This window comes from Anolis carolinensis, chromosome 1, assembly GCF_035594765.1.
Source record: "Anolis carolinensis isolate JA03-04 chromosome 1, rAnoCar3.1.pri, whole genome shotgun sequence".
Lineage (NCBI taxonomy): Eukaryota > Metazoa > Chordata > Lepidosauria > Squamata > Dactyloidae > Anolis > Anolis carolinensis.
Genome location: NC_085841.1, coordinates 290,225,364 through 290,252,430, shown reverse-complemented (window position 1 = coordinate 290,252,430; position 27,067 = coordinate 290,225,364). Strand labels below are relative to the sequence as shown.

General features: G+C 41.7%; 1 protein-coding gene across 4 annotated transcripts in view; it reads right to left on the bottom strand.

Annotated features, from left to right (window-relative positions):
- ano1 (anoctamin 1) overlaps nucleotides 1-13,394 on the bottom strand; it is a 147,904-nt gene extending 134,510 nt beyond the window's left edge. The window contains exon 1 of one of the 4 annotated variants that reach the window (XM_062967824.1): nucleotides 12,952-13,394. In XM_062967824.1, the coding sequence (XP_062823894.1) occupies nucleotides 12,952-12,997 (46 nt within the window). In that variant the 5' untranslated portion in view covers nucleotides 12,998-13,394. The remainder of the gene's footprint in view (nucleotides 1-12,951) is intronic. The other 3 variants (XM_062967825.1, XM_062967827.1, XM_062967828.1) reach the window with 3 other exon arrangements.
- Between the last annotated feature and the right edge of the window lie 13,673 nt (nucleotides 13,395-27,067).

The following is a 27,067-nucleotide window of genomic DNA, read 5'->3' as shown; positions in this document are numbered from 1 at the left end:
CACTTGGCCCTGACTTGTCTCTAGTCATGTATGACTAGTTGGGACAGAAGGTTCACTGGGATGTTCATACAAATTATCCCACAAAAAGTAATGCACTGTGCGTAGATGATATCTGTATCAAGATATGTATCTAAAATGTGATTATCATTTTTCCCACGTTGTTGTTTATTCATTCAGTTGTTTCCAACTCTTCGTGACCTCATGGACCAGCCCACACCAGAGCTCCCTGTCAGCCGTCACCACCCCCAGCTCCTTCAAGGTCAAGCCAGTCACTTCAAGGATACCATCTATACATCTTGCCCTTGGGTGACCCCTCTTCTGCTTTCCTTCCATTTTCCCCAGCACCATTCTCTTCTCCAAGCCTTCCTGTCTTCTCATTATGTATCTTTCCCACAGTATTTTTTAATGACAACTGTATACCTTTGGATGCACAAATTCCTCCACATTCTGATCCAACATATGTACTATGTATTTGACACCAGTCTCCTCAGCAAACAGTTTCACATCATGTTTTCCCCCAATGGGCTGAGAAATAATATCAACAAGAAGGGATAAAATGATCATGAAAGGGACCTTACCATTTCAGAACAGCACTAACCAGAACGTGTTTCATGATGACACTAGTTAAAAAGGATGTGTGATAACTTTAGTAAATGTGGGTGTTTGAATCCTATCTTCCTCCAATAAAACTATGTCCCCCAAACACTAATTCTGTTCCAGAGATGCACTTTAAAAACAAGAAAGCGTATTTTTCCTTCTTCCTGGAAGTGAATCCTGCAATCCAGAAATAATGTTATTGGCATAATCTAACCTAAAGTTGTGCAAATTGCAAACCAATGTTTCAAATTCCTATGCCCTTTGAGCAAAGACCTGGTAGCTTCCCAACCTTGCTGGCAACCAACCGTGCCTTGTTATAAAAAGTTCCACAAAAAGTCTGAAAGGAATAACCTCCCAGCGATCCTTCCTCAGAATGTACTGTTGTGTTGTGCTGAACATGTTTCAGTCTCCATAAATGAACAGGTTATTATTTCAAATTAATATATGAGGTTTATGATGTGCATGACTGTCAGCTTCAGGGATGGCAATGGACAACTAATTAAATCAAAGAGCTTATTAGTTTCTTGTCACTATTGATTAATTATTATCATGAGATACTTTGTCACTTTAATTTGTGATCAAAATAGCTACTGTGCTGGCAAGTACCAAAATGGAACAAAGAAGACAAAGCTATTAGCTTGTTCTGGAAGTTCTAATTCAAAATGCGGTAATTTTTTACCCATGAAAGTCCCAATTAAAGAGAAAGTGAGGGAAAATGAATGGGACTGAAAAACCTAAAATTCACTTGTTTACCATGAACTCATGGAATCGTTTTCTATCAGCAGTGTCATAAGATTCCATGTCAAATCAATCAGACAGACTACTTCACTGAAGCCCATGATCTGTGATCATAAACACCACTGAATATAGCTTCTGGACTGTTTATAGAGTGGGCCCATTAGTACCTGCTGGGGTTTGGTTCCAGAATCACCCCCATCTAATCACTAAAATCCATGGATTCTCAAATCTCATTACATACAGTGACATAGTAAAACTGTGCCCCTTATATAAAATAACCACACCAAAGTTTGCATTTAGGATTTTTAAAAATAGTTTCAAGATGTGGATGGTTGAATTCATAGATGCTGATTCAGTGGATATGAAGGGAAATTGTACTAACTTAATGGACTTTGAAAAAATAGGTTCTCCTTTGCCCCTATAGGCCTAAAACACCCCAAATCTGCCTCGGGAGACTTGAAAAAGAGGGAGAGGGGACATTCAATTACATCAGTGAACATCTGATTTTGAAACATTTGGTGTATTCTGGTGACAGTAATCACTGAAATCACATCAGCTCTACCAATGGTTGTAGCTCCATGTGTACAGAGAAAAACTCATCGCCCTAATCAGTCCTCAGCCTTGGTATCTTTTCCTATTCTCAAACTGCTAAACTAAAGAAAAAGTATCAAAGTCACTACTACAAATTAACTCTGGCCATGAGTTAACAAGGACCCCAAAAGCCCAACTCACTACATCCCTAGCTCTTTTTACAAAAGGAAGTATTCTTGTTTTTCTTGATTATTTTTTCCCATGTTAGTCGTTGGTCTTATTTTGTCTTTCAGAAATATTATGGGACTACCTCTTTATAATTTTATTAGCATGGGTCACTTTATCTGATGGTGACATCCAACTCTGTCACACCTTCCCACCTGTTACTAAGGAGGTTGTTCAGGTCCTGAACCGATGCTTGGCAGCTGTGTCGGACTGGATGAGGGTGAACAAATTGAAACTGAATCCAGACAAGATAGAGGTCCTTCTGGTTAGTCACAAGGCCAAACAGGGTATAGGGTTACACAGCCTGTGTTGGATGGGGTTACACTCCCCGTGAAGACATAAGTTCGCAGCTTGAGAGTTCTCCTGGACTCATTGCTGAGTCTGGAACCCCAGGTTTCGGTGGTGGGTAGGGGAGCTTTTGCACAACTAAAACTTGTGTGCTAATTGTGCCTGTAGAATCATAGAATCATATAATAGTAGAGTTGGAAGAGACCACATGGGCCATCTAGTCCAACCCCCTGCTAAGAAGCAGGAAATCGCATTCAAAGCACCCCCGACAGATGGCCATCCAGCCTCTGCTTAAAAGCCTCCAAGGAAGGAGCCTCCACCACGGCCCCGGGGAGAGAGTTCCACTGTCGAACAGCTCTCACAGTGAGGAAGTTCTTCCTGATGTTCAAGTGGAATCTCCTTTCCTGTAGTTTGAAGCCATTGTTCCGTGTCCTAGTCTGCAGGGCAGCAGAAAACAAGCTTGCTCCCTCTTCCCTATGACTTCCCTTCACGTATTTGTACATGGCTATCATGTCTCCTCTCAGCCTTCTCTTCTGCAGGCTAAACATGCCCAGCTCTTTAAGCCGCTCCTCATAGGGCTTGTTCTCCAGACCCTTAATCATTTTAGTCGCCCTCCTCTGCACGCTTTCCAGTTTGTCAACATCTCCCTTCAACTGTGGTGCCCAAAATTGGACACAGTATTCCAGGTGTGGTCTGACCAAGGCAGAATAGAGGGGGAGCATAACTTCCCTGGATCTAGACGCTATTCCCCTATTGATGCAGGCCAGAATCCCATTGGCTTTTTTAGCAGCCGCATCACATTGTTGGCTCATGTTTAACTTGTTGTCCACGAGGACTCCAAGGTCTTTTTCGCACACACTGCTGTCAAGCCAGCGTCCCCCATTCTGTATCTTTGATTTCCATTTTTTCTGCCGAAGTGAAGTATCTTGCATTTGTCCCTGTTGAACTTCATTTTGTTAGTTTTGGCCCATCTCTCTAGTCTGTCAAGATCGTTTTGAATTCTGCTCCTGTCTTCTGGAGTGTTAGCTATCCCTCCCAGTTTTGTGTCGTCTGCAAACTTGATGATCGTGCCTTCTAACCCTTCGTCTAAGTCGTTAATAAAGATGTTGAACAGAACCGGGCCCAGGACGGAGCCCTGCGGCACTCCACTTGTCACTTCTTTCCATGATGAAGACGACGCATTGGTGAGCACCCTTTGGGTTTGTTCGCTTAGCCAATTACAGATCCACCTAACCGTAGTTTTGTCTAGCCCACATTTTACTAGTTTGTTTGCCAGAAGGTCGTGGGGGACTTTGTCGAAGGCCTTACTGAAATCCAGGTACGCTACATCCACGGCATTCCCTGTATCGACCCAACTCGTAACTCTATCGAAAAAAGAGATCAGATTAGTCTGGCATGACTTGTTTTTGGTAAATCCGTGTTGACTATTAGCAATGACCGCATTTGTTTCTAAGTGTTCGCAGACCACTTCCTTAATGATCTGTACCTTGAGAAGTCTGACTTGGCCATGGTGGTCCATGCTCTTGTTATATCCTGTATAGATTACTGCAATATGCTTTACGTGGGGTTGTCTTTGAAGACTGTTCAGAAGCTTCAATTGGTCCAACGGGCAGCAGGCGGGTTGCTCACCAGAGCGGTGTACAGGGAGCACACAACTCCTCTGTTGTGTCAGCTCCACTGGCTGCCAGTCTGCTACTGAGAACAATTCAAAGTGCTGGCTTTAACCTATAAAGCCCAAAATGGTTCCAACCCAGCTTACCTGTCTGAACATATCTCCCCCTATGAACCAGCTTGGAGATAAAGATCTTCTGGGGAGGCCCTGCTCTGCAAGTACGACTGTCGAGAATGAGAGACAGGGCCTTCTCAGTGTTGGCTCCTCGGCTCTGGAACTCCCTCCTTAGTGACATTAGATCAGCCCCTTCCCTCCTTGCCTTCAGAAGGAAAGTAAAAACCTGGCTCTGGGATCAGGCTTTTGGAGAATAGCACAGTGCAAAAATAGATTTGCACTGGTAATAGCTGGTAATTTTAATATTGAATGTAATGTTTTAAAATGTTTAATAGGTATTAATTTTAATTCACTTTATTTTAAGTTTATGTTTTATATGTGTTTAAGGCATTGAATAATTGCTATATGTAAGTCACCTTGAGTCCCCTTTTGGGTAGAGAATGGCGGGGTATAAATAGGGTAAATAAATAAATCTCTAGGAGTGCAAATCTGTCTGCATTTCATGGTGGAGGTGTAGATCCTGCATATAAATGTATGTTTTGAAATATATTGCTTTCCTCTAATGAACTCCAAAATCCTATTATCAAGGGAGTAAATGCTGCTGGGTATATCTAAATCTGATAAGTTAGTATGAATGATTCCAAGTTCTCGTCTCTTCCAGTGGGTTGTATGAGTAAGCATTCCCAGGCAGGGTCATTTGGTATCTAGAAGGTTTACCTCTTCGTTGGGTCAAGGAATGTGCATTTATGCAGTCTACAAATGCCCAAATTAACCTTTTACAACTCCTCCTTACACATAACTTTTCCAGGGTTCTTGAATGCATGTAGAGCCCTTTTTGTCTACAGCTACAAATGCAAGCTATTTTATCATATTAAAATGAACACATGGATGTGATAACCTTCCTCTCATGTGTATTCATTGCACATGATCAAAATGTTTTCTAAGGCCAATATAAAACATTATTTTATAATAATATAGCAGATATGTCTCGTGTTCAAATTACAGGTGTTCTATACTAAGAATCAGATGTTGTGTGTGATCTAATTGTAGCCAATTTCACCGTTGAAACTATAGTGCCTTCAAAGATCAATCAATCATACATGATATAAATCAAAAGAGGGGCTTGCTTAATTGTTTGTGGGGACCACTGCTTGGACTACAATACCCAAAATCCCCAAATAAAGGTTTTTTTAAAAATTGAAACTAGCATTTCCCACAACTTGAAAGCAATCACTTTCCAGTTTCTTCAGAAAGGGGTGGAGATCCTATGTTACCACCCACACCTGACATATACACAGAAAAACTTAGTACAACAGAAAGATAGCCAGGCTATATGTGTATGTGTGTGTGTGTGTGTGTGAGAGAGAGAGAGGGTTTGCAGAGTATTGTACCATTATATGAACTCCAAACTGCAGTCTCAAGTAAGTGTAGCCCAGATGAAGTTTTACCTTTTCATTGAGAACCAGACTATTGTGGAGTTCTACATTCAGGAATGGACTTGAGCCGAAATCCTCTGGGTGAATTAGTGTCCCAAGTGCATATTTTTTACCTTCTCTAATATAAGTGAATGGTTGCAACTTCTTGTTGTGTGTGACTTCAAGTCATTTCTGAATGATGCCAAAGCTATCACACGGGTTTCTGGGACTCACAGTGTGTGACTTGCCCAAGGTCAATGGGTTTTCAGGAATTCAAACTCTGCTCTCCAGAGTCATAGTCCAACACAGGCCAGGCCTGCACAACCTGTGGCCCTCCATGTGTTTCAGATTCCAACTCCCAGAAGCCCAAGCCAGCTTGTCCAATGAACAGGAATTCTGGGAGATGAAGTTCAAAACATATGGAGGGTCATAGATTGTACAGGCCTGCACTAGGGGAAGGTAAAATACTGCACATGGGAACTCTGACCCTATCTTGGACAGGGTGTCCCACCATCCATGGAAATTCAATATATAAAGTCAGTCTGCTTCCACAAACACCTCATCTATCATTAGGATGGCAACTTAGGCCAGTTTGTCTTTTTCTATTTGCCAATTAAACCAGAGAAAACTTTTTATTTAAACTTGTCTCCAGATTTCTATGCTGGGGCAATGGCATTTGTATACTGATTGGGTAGACAATGCAGTGCTGTGGCGAGGGAGCATGTTTATTTATTCATGCTACCCTTTTCAACTTTGGCTCTGGTCTGCCCCCAACTGGTATTTTACAGCTGTGCTTCAGCCTGAGTAGAGACCAGAAAGGAAATCAACATGAGCTAGCAACTGGGAAATATCAGTGATGCAGTAATGCTTGCCTCACAGGATAACATGCCCATGGGTTTGAAAGATTATAACAAGAGCGGGCAAAGCAGTCATCCTATTTACTCTTCCCTTCAGCAAACCTATGAACTCATGATAGAATTCTAGTGATTCAGACAGGCTCAGGATGCCCATATTCCAACACTGGCTGCTGGTGGTAATGATGTCTGTCCCCTTAAGAAATCAGAATAGATTGGGAAAATCCATCAAATACAACTTCTTCAATCACACCAGTGTTTCTCAAACTGTGCTCCTCTAGGTGTTTTGGACTTCAGCTCCCAGGTATCCTAGCCAGTTTGCCAGCTGTTAGGAATTGTGGGAGTTGAAGTCCAAAACACCTGAAGGAGAAGTTTGAGAAACTCTGCACCACACTATTACAGTAAAAGATTTGAAGTCCAGCACTTTCTAGACCAGTGGTTCTCAACCTGTGGGTCCCTAGATGTTTTGGCCTTCGACTCCCAGAAATCCTAACAGCTGGTAAACTAGCTGTGATTTTTGGGAGTTGTAGGCCAAAACACCTGGGGACCCACAAGTTGAGAATCACTGTTCTAGACAGTGGCCTAAACTGGAAGCTACTACTTACTGAAGGGAGTATTGTGTATTTCACAGCATAGGTCTAGAGAACTGGTGCAAGTTAAGCATCCCTTATCCAGAATTCCAAAATCCGAAATAGTCCAAAATTGGAAGGTGTCTGCATAGGTGGCTGAGATAACGACATCTTTACGTTCTGATAATACATAAACTTTGTTTCACGCACAAAATTATTTAAAATATAATATTAATTTCCCTTTAGGTCACTGTTTATCAGTGTTTTGGACTTCAGCTCCCAGAAATCCCGGCCAGTTTATCAGCTGTTAGGAATTGTGGGAGCTGAAATCCAAAACCTCTGGAGGAGCACAGTTTGAGAAACTTTGCTTTAGGCTATGAGTGTAAGACATAAACGAAACATACAGGATTTTCATGTTTAGACTTGGGTCCCTTCTCTAAAAAATCTCATTGTATATGCAAATACAGGTATTCTAAAATCCAAAACACTTCTAGTCCCAAGCATTCCAGATAAGGTATAATCAACATGCAATATTGATGAGGAATTCCTTGTCTGGAATTCAAAAATCCAAAAGTGTCCACATGCGTGGCTGAGATAGTGATACTTTTGCTTTCTGATGGTTCAGTGTACACAAGGTTTGCTTCATGCACAATATTAGGAAAACGATTGTATAAAATTACCATCAGGCTATGTGTATAAGGAGTATATGAAACATAAATGGATTTTGTGTTTAGACTTGGGTCCCATCTTCAAGATATGTCATTATGTGCACATGTACAAAGGCAGGAGCGCTAAAATCCTTGCCCTCACCTCAAATCTGAAATCCAAAACATTTTTGGTCCAAAGCATTTCTTATGTGGGACACACAACCTATATTGATTAGGGCTGGGGAAACCTGTGGCCTTCTTGACCAGCACCACTCAAAGCAGTGATCTGCAGGCTAATACCAGTCTGTGAGCCATCTGCAGGTGGTTTGCCCCCCAACCCCAGCCAACTAGTTTTGTAGTCCAGACAGGTTCCTCATTTCTGGCATTGAGGTCATTTCTCTACTTATGTAAAGGTAGAATCTGACTATAAAATCCTATTGTTAACTATTTTGGTTTCCTGCAAAGGAAGAAAAATGATACAAGGGGCATGTGTTTGATGACAGAACCACATTCTTGCTTGATTTTGGATGAGGAAAATTGCATTGACCCTGCTTACTTAGTTAATGGATGAACTATGCAAACAAAAAAGCAGACTCAGCATTTGAAATATGGCTGGAAATATATGGAGTCTTTACTTAAATGTACACTTTGGATGCTCCTTTAAGCATGCTCATTTTTGTACCTTCTAAACAAATTAGCTAAGGATTCATCACAAGATGCAAGGACTCCAGGGCCACTTGCCTATCTGTAATTCAAGCACCGATGCAATCACAATAAGATATTCCGAATTTCTGCATAATACAGAGGAGGTCACAACATGAAAGGCAATCAGAGTGACAGAAAACCAGCTTTATAACTGTTTCATAGCATCTTTCAATATTCTGGGAAAGTACTGCACAGATATAAATAACATCTCTTTTCTGTTATATTCATGGAGCTAGCATTATTTGTTTTAGCATAAAGGAACCCAATAGCACCTTTGAGACTGAAAAGAAGAAATTTCTTCTCTCTGTTGTTTAAAATGATCCTGACTTTTTTAGCAGTTTGAGATTTAAGGTCATTCTATTAATGGGCATAACTAGTCCCTTTTAAATGCCCATTATATTATTTATATAAATATCTAAGCTCTTATGGTAGTATGTTTCACAGATTCATTACAATTTTGTGTGGTTCTGACTTTGGCAATCTCTCACATGATGGAAAGAATGAAAATCTGTAAATCCCTTTACTGGTGAAATTAGTGGGAGGGATTGAAGGATGAAATTAAAATTTGATTTTGAAATCTACTTATCAGTGGGTGTATATGCAAAAAGATAAATGGCTAGGGGTGCATGTACACAGTTGAATTAATGCAGCTTGACATCACTTTAATTGCCATGGTTCAATGATATGGAATCATGGAAGTTCTAAGTCTTTAGCCTTTTATGCCAAAGTGTGCTGGTAGCTCACCAGATTTTGACTCCCAGATCCCTGAATGACATTTCAGTGGTGCCAAACAGCCATGACATTTCAAGTGGTGCCAAACAGCATTAATTATACAACATAGATACACTCCAAGAGAAGAAAATACAGATATTAAATTATATTGATATAAGTAATTAATTTTATCAAGTAAAGCCCAAAAGTCATGATAAAGTGCTCCTAATTTGTTCTGAGTTAGGCAGTGATTTCTCAGTCTATCACACAGAAGTATGTCCTAACAAATAACTTCCAATATGCCCCATGAGTAATGATCTGTCATTGAGTACATTTATATATCGACCTCTCAAATTGATTAATACACTCTAAGCATCAGCTTCCTGTGTTTGGCCCGGTTTGTTTTAAATTATTTAAAAGCTGTCCTTCACATTAAACTTTGGTATGATGCTAACCGCTGCCTCTTCTCCATACTGATCACAGTGAGTAGTAACAGTATCTAGCAAAGAAGCAATCTTTTGGACCAAAGTACAGCTGATTCATGTCAGACCAATTTTCCTAAGTGTCTCTCATTTCACTGCCCTGGCCGGGGACGCTCTGGCTGGCAAGATATTTGATGAGCATACAGTGTTACTTTTAGATTTGGGCTGAACTCCAGTTCAGGATAGGACTGTTTTAGCAAGCGGCTTTGGGATACTGGTACTTCATGGGAATTTGGAAGAAGGGAGTAAAGAAAAGGACTCCCCTTACTATTCTTAGAAGCAAACAATCAGATTTGGCATTTTGATTACCAAGCTTGGAATTTATAAACTGTGCCATTCTAAATTTACTTCATTTGTATACAGTTCAGCTGGACAGTCATGTGTTTCCGCACGTTCCAGCACAACAGCTCAGTTCTGCAACACATTCAAAAGGAGAAAGAAAACAGAACCATACAACGGGACTGCTTGTGTCATCTGGTACCCACCATGACAACATTTAAACATGCACAAAGAGGTTTACTGCAAATATAAATGTATCAGATATGCCCATTTGGTTATTTCTCATAGGAGCCTAGAGACCATTTCTAAATGTTTGTGTTGAAACATCTAGAACTCATTTTTCTAAAATGTACGTATTTTTCATTTTTATTAGTGGAAGAAATTCCCACATTTTTTAAATTCCTTAACAAATTATCTACTTCATCCATGTCTGGTATCAGTGTTATGAATTCCATTAAGCAACCTGGACCCTAGGTTGCTGTGAGTTTTCTGGGCTGTTTGGACATGTTCCAGAAGCATTCACTCCTCATGTTTTGCCCACATCTATGGCAGGCATCCTCAGAGATTGTGAGGTATATTGGAAACTAGACAAGGAATGTTTATACATCTGTGGAAGGTTCAAGGGTGGGAGAAAGAACTCTTGTCTGTTGGAGGCAAGTGTGAATGTTTCAATTGGCCACCTTGATTAGCATTGAAAAACCTTGCAGCTTCAAGGCCTGGCTTCTTCCTGCCTGGGGGAATCCTTTGTTGGGAGGTGTTAGCTGTCCCTGATTGTTTCATGTCTGGAATTCCCCTGTTTTCTGGGTGTTGTTCTTTATTTACTGTTATAATTTTAGAGTTTTTTAATACTGGTTGCCAGATTTTGTTCATTTTCATGGTTTCCTCCTTTCTGTTGAAATTGTCCACATGTTTGTGAATTTCAATGGATTCCCAGCTAACACCTCCCAACAAAGGATTCCCCCAGGCAGAAATCAGTTAGGCCTTGAAGCTGCAAGACTTCTCAATGCTAATCAAGGTGACTAATTGCAATATTCACACTTGCCTCCAACCTACAAGAGTTCTTTCTCTCACCATGGACCTTCCACAGATATATAAACCTCCCTTGCCTAGTTTCCAATACACCTCACAACCTCTGAGAATGCCTACCATAGATGTGGGCAAAACTTCAGGAGTTAATGCTTCTGGAACAGGGCCATACAGCCCAGAAAACTCTCAGCAATCCAGTGAATCTGGGCATGAAAGCCTTTGACAACACATCTACCTGGATCCTATTGTCAGTTATTTCCGTACATACTTTAGAGAGAACAGATGCAAATAAGGTTAGAAGACTAACATTAAACACTGAATAATGTCTGAAGCACTCTGAATTCAACTCTCTGCTAATCAGAAAAGTAAATACCAGATGAACACCAACTCCAAGTACTCTGTTAACACTGCCTGCAGTTTCTCTTTGCAATTTGGATACAGCACAATCCTTGCAACATGTGGCTCACTGTAAGTAATGCAACACTTTCTGTTTATCTGCAGAAACGCGTCTTGTGAAAACCCAACATCTTTTGCAGTTTCGACACACAACAAGAGGCTATACCTTCAAAACTGCTTTGGGTCTTGGATAAACAAAGAGAAGCTCCTAATTGGTATAGTCCTGAGAATGTGTTCGCAAAGGGGGAGGGGAGCATCTAGCTCAGGCATGGGCAAACTTTGGCCCTCCAGGTGTTTTGGACTTCAGCTTAAGTGGGTGAGGGGGGAAAGGAAGGGGCCTGAGCCTGTTAGGGATGGTGGGAGCTGAAGTCCAAAACACCTGCAGGGCCAAAGTTTGCCCATGCCTGCCTCGTTATTTAATCTTAGAAGGATTGCTATGACTATGAAACAATCCCTCTTCTTTTTAAACAGTAGATCATTCTGCATTTATAAGGAACTGGAAGATCCTTTCCGTTTGATGGGACCAAGAGGAAAGCTTTTAATCACTCATGCCCCTGAAAGAATGAGTAATTGATAAGAATGTCTTTTAGTGTTGTCGAAGGCTTTAATGGCTGGAATCACTGGGTTGCTGTGAGTCTTTTGGGCTGTATGATCATGTTCCAGAAGTATTCTCTCCTGATGTTTCACCCACATCTATGGCAGGCATCCTCAGAGGCTGTGAGGTATATTGCATACTAGGCAAGGGAGGTTTATATATCTGTGGAATAATGTCCAGGGTGGGAGAAAGAACTCTTGTATGTTGGAAGCAAGTGTGAATGTTGCAATTAGTCACCTTGATTAGCATTGAATAGCCTGGCAGCTTCAAAGCCTGGCAGTGTCCTGCTTGGGGAAATCCTTTGAAATCCACAAGCATGTGGACAATTGAAATCCACAAGCAAATGGACAATTTCAACAGAAAGGAAGAAACCATGCAAATGAACAAAGAATTAAAAAACCCTAAAATCAGGATAGTAAATAAAGAACAGCACTCATAAGACAGGGGAATACCAGACATGAAACAATCAGGGCCAGTTTTTTTTTTCATATCAGAAGCAAATTGAGAAACTGCAAGTTGCTTCTGGTGTGAGAGAATTGGCCGTCTGCAAGGACGTTGCCCAGGGGATGCCCGGATGTTTTGATGTTTTTACCATCCTTGTGGGAGGCTTCTCTCATGTCCCCACATTGAGCTGGAGCTGATAAAGGGAGCTCATCCTCGCTCTCCCAGGTTGGATTCGAACCGGCAACCTTCAGGGCAGCAACCTTCAAGTCATCAGTCCTGCTGACTCAAGGTTTTAACCCACTGCGCCACCGCGGGCTCTGTTTACACTCCCAACAAAGGATTCCCCCAGGAAGTAAACAGGCAGACTTTGAAGCTGCCAGGCTATTCAATGCTAATCAAGCTGGCCAATTGCAACATTCACACCTGCCTCAAACTGACAAGAGTTCCTTCTCCCACCCTGGGCATTCTAGACATATAAACCCCACTTGCCCAGTTTCCAACAGACCTCACAACTTCTGAGGATGCCTGCCATGGATGTGGGCGAAATGTCAGGAGAGAATGCTTCTGGAATATGGCCATACAGCCCGGCAAACTCACAGCAACCCAGAGATGTCTTAGCTTTTAGCCACCCCCAGTTCCAAGGGCTAAACCTCTAGGTCTGCGATTGAGGACTAATGCGTTGCGTCCTCTCTTCCTTCCCGGTCAGACCGACCCCCCACTTACACGGCTGTCGGGAGATCCTGTGGAGATCAATGCCATCCTGATCCATGTCTCCAGCCAGGTCGGGGAGGCTGCGCTTGAGGGAAGCCTGAGCTGTCGAGGAAGGAAGGCTGAATCGCGGGGCTCTTTGCGTCTCTCTCTCCTCTCTGGAAGGAGTTTCATTCAAGAAGGCGCGGCGGGACTTACAGATACTACTACTTCTCAGGAGAAACGCCGCCCACCGCACATGGCCTTCTTCCAGGCTTTAGGGATCCCATCAAACGGAAGGCAGGTCTTAATGATATATCAGTTGAGGACGAGGTTGGAAAGAGGGCGATTCGGATCTCTGGGAAGCCTTTCTCCAAGGCAGGCTCCCTCCCTCTTCGCCTGGTGCAGAGCTTGGAAACTGATGCTGCTCCCGGGAACTGGAGGAGGGACTCCCCTGGCAAAGAGAGAGAGAGAGAGAGAGAGCGCCAGAGCCGGAGAGGGAGGAACGGGCTTTAAAATAGCCACGCCAGCCGGGCTCTCCCTGCTCCTGCCGCCTCCGCCACTGAGGACGCCCGAGGCAGCGGGAAAGAGCCGCCCGCCACGTGACTCCGCCCGCCGGCAAGGAAAGAGGAGCCGCGGGCGGGATGAGGCAGCCGCTTCAAGCCCGGGCTGGGAGCGGTGGCAGCGGGGAGAAGAGCCTTGGCCAAGGCGAGACTGGCGAAGAAGGGCGAGCCCAGAGCAGCGCTTCCCAAGTCAGGCTTGGGACCAAAAGCTCTTGGCACTGAGACCGCAAGCGCTGGGCATTTCGGATCCCAGGCTGCAAATGTGGAGAAGCACGGCGTGCATTGATTGTTTTTTCGGCACCTACTGCGCTCAGCCTCAGGGGGCTTTGCGACCCTCCTTGTGCGCCTGAAACAAAATTTGCGACCCCTGCACCGCCAGAAAGCAGCGGCGTGGCTGCCCCTCGTCATTGGGGGGGGGGGGGGGGAGATAGCCAGCTTCCACCCCCTTCCTGGGCAACGACCCAGAAGTCAAGAATGGGAGAGAGCAGACTCTGGGCTGTGCTGTTGTGTGTTTTCCGGGCTGTATGGCCATGTTCCAGAAGTATTCTCTGCTGACGTTTTGCCCACATCTATGGCAGGCATCCTCAGAAGTTGTGAGGATACTCTGGGCTCCTTCCAACCCGGCAATCCCATAACATCATGGGACAGTGTGCAGCTCCTGAAGGAATTGGGTTGCTGTGAGCTTTCCGGGCTGTATAGCCATGTTCCAGAAGCATTCTCTCCTGGCGTTTCGCCCACATCTATGGGAGGCATCCTCAGAGGTTGTGAGGTCTTTTGGAAACTAGGCAAGTGGGGGATTTGATATCCGTGGAATGTCCAGGGTGAGAGAAAACACTCCTGTCTGTTTGAGACAAGTGTGAATGTTGCAAATGGCCAGCTTGATTTGCATTGAATAGCCTGGCAGCATCAAAGTAATTCTGTGGTTTTTATCATTTCAGATTGAGAAAGAACTCTTGTCTGTTGGAGGCAGGTGTGAATGTTACAGTTAATCACCTTGATTAGCATTTAATGGCCTTGCAGCTTCAAAGCCTGGCTGCTTCCTATTGGGGGGGGGGGAGATAAAGAACAACACCGAAGACAGGGGAAATCCATACAAGAAACAATCAGGGCTAGTTAACACATCCCAACAAAGGATTCCCCCAGGCAGGAAGCAGCCAGGCTTTGAAGCTGAAAGACTATTCAATGCTATTCAAGCTGGTCAGTTGCAACATTCACACCTGCCTCCAACAGACAATAGTTCTTTCTCCCACTCTGGACATTCCACAGAAATAGAAACCCCACTTGCCTAGTTTACAACAGACCTTACAACTTTTGAGAATGCCTGCCATAGGTGTGAGTGAAACATCAGGAGAGAATGCTTCAGGAACATGGTCAGACTGCCCGGAAAACTCACAGCAACCCAGTGATTCTGGCCATGAAAGCCTTCGACAACACATTCAGAGGGGACTGTTTAGCACCGGATTAGGCACTCCGTTCCAATCCCCTAGTGACGTTTACAAGTAGTGTAGACCAGGCATGGACAAACTTTGTCTCTCGGAGTGTTTTGGACTTCAACTCCCACAATTCCTAACAGCCAGTAGTCTGTTAGGAATTGTGGGAGTTGAAGTCCAAAACACCTGGAGGGCTGAAGTTTGCCCATGCCTGGTATAGACACAGGGTGTTTCCCCCCCAAAAATGCATACACCCTTCAAAGGCTAATAGCCGTGGTGATTATTTGAAGGAAAAGTAAATACATTGAAGAATAAATGTTATAATAATGATTTAATCAGTGACGAGTTTCATTTTAAATGAAACATTTATGCCAGGCATTCAAAGTGCTATCTATGCATAGCAACACACTGTAGTGCCGACATTATTGAAGCGCAGAATTATGCATCTCATTCCAAGTTTGGCCATTTTGTGACACTTCTCTACTATTAGGAACCTTTAATCTTGTTAAAGGTGCACACTTCTTTCCAAAAAATGGCAAAAAAATATAGTTCTGTAACCTTGAGATGTAAAGGATGTACACATTTGTGGATGCTTTGTATGTGTATGTGTACAGTATGCTAATTTATTTCCTTAGTCCTCCCCCCCCCCCCCCAATATTTTGGTCCATAATTGAATATAATGGCCATCTTATAAGCCTCCCTGAGTCCCTTCGGGTGAGAAGGGCGGGATATAAATGTGAAATCTTAGTCCTTGATTTTTGGAGGGGGTTACCAGAGTGGAAAGGGGAGAGGGCTCTTGCCCCTTTAATGCTTGTACAGAAAATGTCAGCAGGCAACAAGTGTTCCTTGTTACCTGGTTTCCTAACAAGCAACATCTGCCCCCAGTTTCCAATCTTGCTGTCTTATCAGGAAAGAATGCAGGATATTGAAAACATCAGGCTTTCTTTCTCCTTTGGTTGAGTCTTCAGGATGAATTCACTTGCTTAGCACCTGTCCTTGGACAAAGGACAGAGCTTATCACTTCGGTAACCTTCTTGTAGAATTGGCTAGGACACATTTTCACAGAAAGCCTAGTGGCTGTGCTGAATGACAGAGCTGGTGGCAGCAAGAACTATGTTTAGCATCCTTTCTTAATGCCCATTTAATTCAGCACTGCTGGGAAGCCCAGTGTGCTACAATTTCATGGGGACAGTGGATATTGACACTGGAAAGGACTAAAAGTCTTTGAATAAGGGGATCGCTGAGCTCTGGTGTGCTTTGGATTCATAGCCACATATTACCATTTAGAAGTTCCATGTGAATGTAGCCTGGTAGTCTTCCACACCATGAGGTAATTGAGATATGACAGTCATACCTCCACAAACAAACCCTCTAATTAAGAAACTCCTTTTTAAATGTGCATGGGAAACTCCTTTTTCCCATGCACCTCTTCCTCTTCTGTTCAGCTGGAGGTTTTTTGTTCTAGCAGCATCTGAAAGATGCCGAAAGAGGGATGGAAAAATATTTTGTTATGATGGCTTGCAGCATAATGCCTGCAGTAGACAATGAAATACAGCCTGATCTAGGAAAGAATGGAATTCTACTCTAGCTTATACAACTGTAATAGGATGTGTCTTCCCGTAACAAAAGATAAACAGGAAGTGCATCCAGACTTTTTTAATGGAAAATGTGTGAACTGTAAAAAAGCGATATTATATGAGCCTGTCTCACCAGGTACTCTCTCACCAGGTACCTCCAGAATATTGTAAAAAAGAGCATGATTTGCCCACCAAAATGAGATATATGGGAAAAGTGGAGGCTGGTGGAAAGAAGAAGTCATCCCTGGGTGCATTTCTGAAGAAGCCTTCCAGTGGACTTTAGAAGGTTCAAAATATTGTTGTTGACATATCCAGCCTGGAATTGACCTAGCTTTTGATTATTCTAAATTTTGCTGAATATTCTTTTTTGTGGTGTAGGAACCAACCCCTACTCTTTCCATGTTATTTTTTGCCAAGGATACTAAAGCAATGCTTTATTAAATGAATACTTACATTCTTAGCACTGAAGAAGAATACAACTTCAAACAAGTGTTGAGTATCTTTCTGTCACCAAATGGCAGCTTTTGAGCTAGAAATAGTAACTTCATATCATGTGTGTTCAGGGGTATCTTTGGCAGATGGGTAAGGTGAGGGCATTGCCTTCCAAATAAGAATTTTGTCTTCCAAATGGAGTTTTCCATTTGTCTCCAGATTTTTAACATTGCAGTAACTTACATCTTCCATTGAGCATTTAGAAATACAGTTTAGGAATTCAAAGAAAAGGGGCAAAGTTTTTGAAATAAAGTAAACAGAGCAAAATACAAGAAATCCAAACAACTACAAAGACATTTTAATTGTTCCACTCTGTAGTGCTGCAAAGTTGGGGACCGAAGTAACATTTATTAGAGAGGAGAACTTCCAGTTGGAAAGCCCAACTCATTTATACACTTTTGTGTGTAGCCTAAAAATTGTTCGTTTATCCCAATTAATGTACAACCATTGACTCAATGGTTGTACATTGGTGCAGCAATATGTGGACAAATCCCATTGGTTCAGTGTATTTGCGATAGCTGGGTCTAACAGTGGAATTCAGGTTTGTGTGTACACACAGGGAGAGCTTTGGGAACAAACATAGGTGTCATTCATGCTAAAACGCTGTTTACATGAGACTGCTGAACTTCTGGAGGTGTTTGCAGACAAGGTAAAGATCAATCTTGATACATTTTGTGCTTTGGGTGGAGCAGCACAAGGCATTTGCTTCCAACTCACTCCTGGAAACTTTTATTGGAAGGCAATTCACACTTTTTGACCAGGAAAGGGGTGAATTAGGGAATTTTGGAGGACTCTGTGGGCCACTAAACGGCCTGGGAGGGACACATACAGCCCCAGGGCCACATGTTATCCTGTTGGCATAGGCACAGATTTTAAAAGCTTGCTTAGCATCTACCATGTTTTCTTTCTTCTTGCCCAAAATAAATAAATTATAGAAAGAAATGCTTAGAATCACAGACATTTCTTCATGTAGAATCTTTGGTCATTTATGACTATGAAAAGCATTACTGTAGTGTTGGAGCTTTCAGTGTTGTCAAGCAGAACACATGATGTGAAAGTCTAGAAATTTCCTGGAAAACTTCAGACATTTCACCTTATAGACTTTTAGTGGGGAAACTTATCTTTCTCATCACTGCCAGTCACCAATTGTGCTTTTAATTAACTTCGGTGTTGCAAAACATACCCTAATGTTTATAGAACCATACCTTTTATGGTTAAATTATATCTTATATTTCAATTTATGAACAAAACACACACATGCTAAACTACTGGCTTGGCTTAAATTCACAGCCGCAGAGAAATCAAGAAATGGAAAACACATGGATTTATGTGTTTGTTTTTAGAAGTTGCCATTGAAACTGGACATTTATTATGTTTAGCAAAAAATCACTTCTTCGAAATAAGAACATTAATAATTTGAAATGACGATCCCTTCACATTATGTTGTGGCCCTTTAGATGTTGTTGAAAATGCTTAGCCTTTAGAGTTGTTGGATTGCAATTCCCATCAATCCTAGTCAGGATAATCAGTGGTGAGGAATGCTGGGAGTTCTATCTATCAACATCTAGAAGGCCACTTTTCCTATCCCTGTTTTTAAATACGTAATTTCCAAAAATCCTGGTGTTCATTTCTGCTTATTTTATTCTTTCTGCTTACCTTGGGGCCTTGGAGCTTACAGGCTTAGGTTGTACTATTTGAATGAGACTTCTTTTGCCTCATGTTATTTTTAAGTGGATGAGGACTAATTAAATGAGATTTAGGCAATGTTTCCAGTTGCACGTGCTTAAAGGTAATTTGAGTAGATCAATAGGTACCGCTCCAGCGGGAAGGTAACAGCACTCCATGCAGTCATGCCGGCCATATGATCTTGGAGGCATCTACGGACAATGCTGGCTATTTGGCTTAGAAATGGAGATGAGCACCAACCGGCAGAGTTGGACACGACTAGACTTAATGTCAGGAGAAAACCTTTACTTTTACCTTAAAGGTAATTTATACAGTTTGAAATCTTTTTTTAAAAGTGGAGATCCTGCCATTTGTGGACAGTAGAGTTCTAACGTGTATTGGATCTTATCTAAACATAATTCCCATGTGGATGTTTTGTGGGTAGAAGAGTAGTTATGGAGTCTGAGAGAAGATGCAAAAATCGGCCAGTCCAAAAGTCATAGAGCAAGGTGCCCAACTGCAGTGGGTCTGTGTCTCAGTTTTCTTCTCTGGGCCTTGCAGGGGGGGATACAGACTGCCAAAAATGGTGTCCACAAAAGGAAAGTATCCAGAATTCTTTTTCTAATTTTGAAAAAAGGGGTTCCTAAATATCAAACTCTGAAGCAAAAGAGGCCTGTGAGGACTGGGCACCAACTGGGCAAATTTCATTGAATACAGAGGTGCAGAGTAGACGAGAAGGGTCGGTCCCCTTTACAGGCAGACATCCACTTCCACACGGAGGGATGTAGGCCAGTTCTTTTTGCCACAGGATACACAGTAGCCAACTGCACATCCTTAATTAACATATTTTTAATCTCAGTATACCTCTGGGGATTCCACTCTGGTCCATATGGATTTATTCCACTTCATCAAAGCAATAAGCAAGATCAAATAGCTTTATAAAATACAAACAGTTAAAAAAGCTTGTTTAAACAGCAAATAAGAAAAGATAATTTTCTACATTTCTAATGCATTTCAACATAAATGTTCCTCAGGGGACATAGTCTTTATAATTTTTTTAAAAAAGAGTTTAACCTCAGCATTGGTTGCTTAGCCAGTGTTTCTCAAGGCAGCTGTATCTGCATCAAAACCCAGTTCAAAATACAGTGACTGAAACAAAATTGATTTTCATTGGGAAGAAAATGCCCCCCCCCCCTTTTTTTTTTTTTGCAGAGGGAGGATTCATATCCAGGTCTTCTCAGGCTATGTTTGTTTATCCACCACTACTCGTTAGTCTCTATTTTAAAGATGCTTGCTAAACACAGACCTGGTTTTCTTCATACTTTCTTCTTCCCTGTGTAGGGATTTTGTAATCCTCAACTGAAATGTGCATGGCTCTTCTGCAGATACCGGAGACTTCCTATCCCAGCCTGGCTGCCTGAGACAGCAAGAGAGGATGGGGGCGAAGGGGTGGAGTCCCTTCCATTGATGGCGCCTTCTTGTATATCTATAAAACTTGGCAAGTGACATCCACAGATAAATATAATAAATTCAGGCAAGTCTCCCTCAAACAAAGCCATTTGCATGGGGAACTGACCTTGGGCTTTTGAGCAACAGTACCCCTGAATGATAGCAGCAGCTGACTTCTGCATGGAGAATTCCTCTGTAAAGGTCACTAACAGATCTGTGCCGGCAGGCTGCAGGAAAAAAGGCAGCTACTGGAAACCGCAGGCTGGTAGCCCAGGAGGGGAAAGAGGTGGGGTTAGGACCACATCCTCTGTGTTAAGAGAGCCGAGATCATGCGCACATCGTGCCTCCAAGGGCTGTTCGGGGGAAATATAATTAAGAGATGCTGTTAGGAAGCTCTATAGATAAAAGCTCTGAGGGTTCTCATCTTGCTATCTCTAAAGTGAAATGCCATTTAGCAATAGATTATTTATTTATTGATATTGATTTCTTTTAAAAATTTGACTTCTGCCCACTTCACCGAAATTTAAAGTCTTCCTCCTGTCTCTTTTCATTGTGTGATTACTGACTCCTTCATCTAGCCAAAGTTTGTCTATTCACTCAACCTTCTCAGTTTTCAAAAAATAGTTGAGCCACTTTGCAATAGGCCTCATGGTTAATAAACACATTAGCACTTTAGGAACCTCAAGATCTAGCCAGAATATTAGATGTCTTACAAACAGCATTTATTAAACCAGTCCCATGCAATGGAGTTAGGCAGGGAGGCCAGTGATATTCAGAGTAGTGATGTTCTTTTGCTTGAAAATTAGTTATCTCTAGTATGTTTATTGTCTAGTGGTATAGGCTATAGAACTGATATGTTTTTAGCCACTATTAGGATTGCATAAATCAGGCAAGTATGGAAACATGCTCATACATGCAAATTGTCCACAACTGGAATAATGTAATAATGGTGCAATACATTTTTACAAGGCTTACGGTGCCTCTCTGACTTTCTGTTCATAATGAATTGCAAGCCTGAACATTTCCAAAGAGGTTTTTTTTTTCCTGGATACCAAAAAGCAAAATATTTCTCAACAAAACACTACTGTGTAGTTAGTGATGTGCGCAGTATTTGTTTCATCTGTTTCATTCGTCTATTCATTTAGTATCATCCATTCAGATGCATGAAACGAAAGATGCCATTTTCGGATGAAACAAAAGGCAACACGGTTACCATGCTTGCTTTCATTTTCCTTTCATTTTGGGCTGCGTAACAATAAGCAGGTACTGACAGAGGGATGCTTTCCCATTACAGCTGATGTGTACCAATGGGTGTTAATAATAATAATAATAATAATAATAATAATAATAATAACAACAACAATAGTTATTCTGGGACCCTAAGCTGAGACTGAGAGTTCTGCTTCCCCATGACATCTGATGTGTACCAATGGGTGTTAATAATAATATTCATATTATTAATGGGGTTGTTGTGTGTCTTCTGGGCAGCATGGCCATGTTCCAGAAGTATTCTTTCCTGAGGTTTCGCGATTTTCACCCCTCTAGCCCAGAAACCGAGCTTGGGGGGGGATAGCTTCGGAACCCTCCCTTTGCCACCAATAGTCTGAAAATTTTTGTTTTTTTGTAAGCGAGATGGAAATTCTATTCATAAAGGTGCCCCGTTTCCGGAAACGGGGACAAATACAAAACTGATACAAAACGAATGAAACTAAGCTAAAAGAACAGCGATTCCATACAATTGCACACCACTATGTGTAGTGTACATTATTTCATGCTGGCACCTCCTGCTTCTGCATTGTTGCTGAAACCAGGTACATCACAAGAGGCCAGAAATTTATGAGATGTCATGAAGACTACTGTCAGCATTCCTATAGTGAGCCCCTGGTAACGCATTGGGTTAAACCCTTGTGCTGGCAGAACTTCTGACTGACAGGTCAGCGGTTTGAATCCAGGGAGAGTGGGTGAGCTCCCTCTGTCAGCTCCAATTCCCCATGTGGGGACATGAGGGAAACCTCCCTCAAGGATGGTAAAACATCAAAACGTTCTGGGCAACATTCTTGCAGACAGCCAATTCTCTCACACCAGAAGTGACTTGCAGTTTCTCTAGTTGCTCCTGACATGAAAAAAACTTCATGTGGTAAAGGGAATCTATCCCTTGTTTTGCCTTAGGTTCCAAATAGATTTCTGTTTGTCCTTCCACCATCACAGAAGAATCTTTTAATGAAGGGTGCTATCCCTTTGAAATCTATTATGTTTTAAATGTGCTTTCAATTGATTTGACTCAGTGCTTTTAATAGGATTGTTTATTTAATGATTTTAAAACTTTATATTGTTACATTTTAGGTGTACTTTTCTTTAATTTTGTGTTGTAAAGCTACCTTGTATCCAATGAATAAACAAATCATTATTAAAGACTCAGACAAGGTCTTCCTGGTCACTGGTTTCAGATGTTGCTGATCTTTTGTTGGCAGGTGAAAAGTAGGTTCTTTCCACCAATTTTGGGGAGAAGTGCTTTTCTGTGTGTGTGTGTGTGTGGGGGGGGGCTTTAATGAATGTGGTTTATAAAATTTATAAATAGTTTAATCACATTTAAATTTGAAAAAAAGAAGCTTACACTGACAATATGGATATCTAGCATAGATGTCATTCTTCTATCTTTTCTCTAAGCTTCTCCCTAACATACTTATCGTTAATTAGGTTGTAAGTCTATGGATTGGCTGTTTTAGTTAATAATTGTTTACAAATCAGTCATTATGACTGTGTTTTGTACACAATGAAAATATCTTGATTTCAATGCAAAAAGATTTTTATTTTATTTTTCTAATACTACAAGTATATGAATAACTTTTGTCAGTGAGCCTGGAAAGTTATTTAGGTATAGACAATCTGAATCCAAAGATTGCAATTTACACACAGTGGTTTCCTGGGTTGCTAGGTGTTATCACCCCTAAAGCCATTTCAATAGAGAAGATAGCGAGTGAGATGGGAGTTTCAGGATCCTTACAAAGTCATCAGCAGCACCCCGAGGTCTCTGATTCTGGCTGGGAAACTTCAGGGCCCAGTTTAATCCTGAACTGGAAACCCTACCTATATTAGCAGTCTCTTTGAACAGAACCACAGTGGAAGCAACAGTTCTCTTAGAAACTCAAAGCAACAATGCAAAGCTTTCTGCAATTTGAAGAAATGGGTGGAAGGGTCATATGGTCCTCCTCCATGCAGAGAAAAAATCCCTTCACAAACAAAATCCTAGATGTTAAGGGTTTTAGTGTTACCTTTTTCATATGACAGTCAATTTTTTAAAAGAATTTCCAAATTATTTGGGGATGCAGATTTATTTCATTTCAGAGAACATTCACCTGCTGTTGTGATGGAGTCTTCAAGTAGAGATCCTACTAGTTGTATTAGAAGAGGCAGGAAAATGCTCGTGAGCAAGACTCTGATGAGGAGCAACAAAGGAAGAGAATCTGGGAAATACAGTACTTATGGAGCCCTCTGATAATGATACCTTTGAGGGTTTTGAAGGGGATTGTGGGACTGGGAGTCAGGAGGATGGGGTGTCCGACTCTGGGAGTGAGGTGATGGATTGGACTATGGTTCAGGAGATCTGGGAGATTCTTGAGGAGCCCACAAGCAGTGGTACATTTGAGGGATGGCACTGAGAAGATACAGATGGATCCTGGGGAGTTATGGGTTTGGATAGAAGGTGGTCTGGCTGGAGAGATCGTAGAAGGGCTGCAGCTGGAGGTGGGGCGTTGGGTGACTCCAGCTCTGATGAGGATTTGCAGCAACCAGCTGTGGATGGGGCGTTGGCTGGCTCAAGTTCAGAGGAGGACTTGTAGATAAAAGTAAGTTTGTTGCTAACGTAACTTTGCAATCAGCAAGGTGTTTTGTTGGGCGCTTTTTGGGATCTCTGTTTCAGAAGACGTATTTGGAAGACTGCTTTGGGACCTGCTGGCTTGCCTCCGTCGCTTTGGCTCTTTGTCTTTACCTTGGACTGGAATTTGGTGACTGTGACTTCTCCCTGACGACTTGGACTAGAACTCGACGCCTGTGACTTTTCCCTAATGACGCGGACCGGACCTGGCAGCTGTGACTTCTCCTTTACAATGTGGTTTTGCTTTAGCAACGTTTTGGGGCATTGTGTGGTCGTTGGTCACTGTGGGTTACTGTTAGTAGCTTTCATGTGTTTGTTTAGCTCCAACCAGCAGGTGGAGCGAGTTTCCAGCCTTTTCAACTAAGTTTGTTTTAATCTGGATTATTTCCCAGGATAATCCAAATTATATCCCAACTTTGGGTCTTTTGAGTTCTTTTTGGACATTGTTACCTCACACTGAAGAGAAAGTGTTTTGAGCCTCCTTTTGGTTGTTTCTTTGGCTCTTTTGTGTTGTTTTTGCAATAAACTGAGTTGTTTATATTGGTTGGCATCTGACTCGTAACACCTGCCACCTGAAGTGGTACAATCAGTCACAAGTTTAATATTATGCCAAACAAGGGTTTATCTTAGGAAAAAATTATGCAAAAAATAGCATTAGCACATTTTTAGTTTCTGTGTTTGTACTTAATGGGATTGTTTTCATTTAATAATAAATAAAAACATAAATAATAAAACTTTATTTATACCCCGCCACCATCTCCCTGCAGGAACTCGGGGCAGCTCACAATGTTACAAAAGTAACAACACAAATATATTAGCACAAAATACACAGGTTAAAACACAATAAGATAATAAAACAAAAGTTAAAACAAAAGTTAATACAACAGAATAGTATCAAACAACCACCAATACAGTTCAGTCAACCTCATTGGGGGGGGGGGGGGGCTGTAGCAGCAATATAAAATAGAATCATTAGATTAAAATACCCAGATAAGAGGGACCTATTAAAATTCAGACTAGAATTATAATGAGGCTGGTCATCCAATGGCTGTTTCTCCAAAGGCCAACCTAAACATCCACGTTTTGAGTTGTTTCTTAAAGGAGGGTAGAGAGGGTGCTAACCTAATCTCCCTAGGGACGGAGTTGCAGAGCCAAACAAGAAAAACCCTGAATGGTCTTAAATTCACTTTATCTATTAGGTTTGATTCACAGTGCTTTCATGTTGACAAGAGTAATCAAACCCATCCTTTTTTGAAAGGAATTTAATTGTTGAGATGAGATGATTATATATGAAAGACAGTTTCTATAAACATATAAACCAGGCACATTTTAAAATGTGGGTATTTTAAAAGTAAAATGTATTCCTCAAAGACGTTACAAAGAAGTAAATGTGCCTTGGTTTATTTTTAATACCCATTATTCAATTCATTATAACTTTTATGGTTCACTGTGCAAATATGGATTTAGATAACTTTGAAAAATGCACATTATTTACTTTATTAGGGCCACGGTACAGTATGAGATGTTCTAGATTTGTGATAAATTGAAGCCTAGCCTTTTTGCTTTTTACTCCTTTCATATGGGAACTAATGCAAAACCCTGACCTCTGTTCCAAAGACAATTTTCTTGTCTTCTTCCCCAATCTCGACCTGATAGAGAGACACAATATGATGTTTAATAGATGGAAGTGTTTTAGGAAAGCTATTCCAATGTAATTTAAAAAAAATAAAATGTTAAGAGTAACCTTTAAAAAGCCATTGTACTGAACTTTCTAATAGAGTACAAAGCAATAGCCAAGCTTTCATATGTGGAGAAATTATAACTACATCTTCATGTCTGTGAAGGGAGTCCTGTTCACAGAAAAGGGTCTTCTAAGGAATTCCTTCCCAAAAGACAGAAAGCTTAGTGGAAATGAGTAGAATTTGCTTTTCTATTACTCCATGGCATAGTCAGATCATAGTCAGATCCTAGAGGACTGGTCTCATATACTGAGTGTTATTATTACTGTCCTGGTTCATCCAATGCTTTTGGATGAACCAGGACAGTAATAGACCGAACACTAACATATAGGAAACACTGCACGAACACCAAGCACAAAGTAGCTGCATGCAATAACATACTGCGGAAACTGACTGGCAGCGCATGGGGAGCAGACCCACAAGTAATAAGAACATCAGCCCTGGCCTTGTCTTTCTCAACTGCAGAGTATGCCTGTCCTGTCTGGCACAAGTCTGCCCATGCAAAGCAGGTGGACATAGCACTGAATGAAACATGCAGAATCATCATGGGATGCCTTAAACCTACACCTGTTGATAAACTCTACAAGTTAGCTGGCATTGCCCCTCCTGACGTGCGACGGAAAGTTGCTGCTAACGGTGAGAGAAAAAAGGTCAAACATTGTGAAAGCCACCCACTGCATGACTATTACCCTCCTCCCACCAGACTCAAATCAAGGAAGGGCTTCATGAGAACCACCACTCCTCTTGATGTTCCTCCAGCAACTAAATCCTCTGGGCAGCTAAATCTGGCAATTCTAACTGGATGGCCCCCCATGAGGGTCTTCCTCCAGGGGCAAACCAGGAATGGGCAACTTGGAAGTCCCTGAACAGACTCAGAAGTGGAGTGGGCAGATCAAAAGACAACTTGGCAAGGTGGCACTACCTGGAGGAATCCTCCACCTTGTGTGACTGTGGAGCTGAACAAACAACTCAGCATATGTATGCTTGCCCACAATGCCCTGCCTCATGTACGGAGGAGGAGTTGTTTAAAGCTACAGACAATGCGGTTGCTGTTGCCCGCTTTTGGTCCAAAACTATTTAGTTGCTTGTGATTTCTTTTCTTTTTTTATTTTATTTCCATTATTTGAAATGTATTTGCTGTACCAATGCTTTTGACATGAAATAAATAACTGTCCTGGTTGAGAGTAACAGTTCTTTTATAACCAGGTGCAAGTATGTATTAAGGCAGAGTACGGAGTCTGAGATATAATGTGTCAGAAATGCTAATACATTTTGAAACTGCTTGAACAGGAAACCGCTGGAAACATTGTTTAAACTGCTCTAAATAACCCGTGTTTAAGGCCCCTTCTACACAGCTGTATAA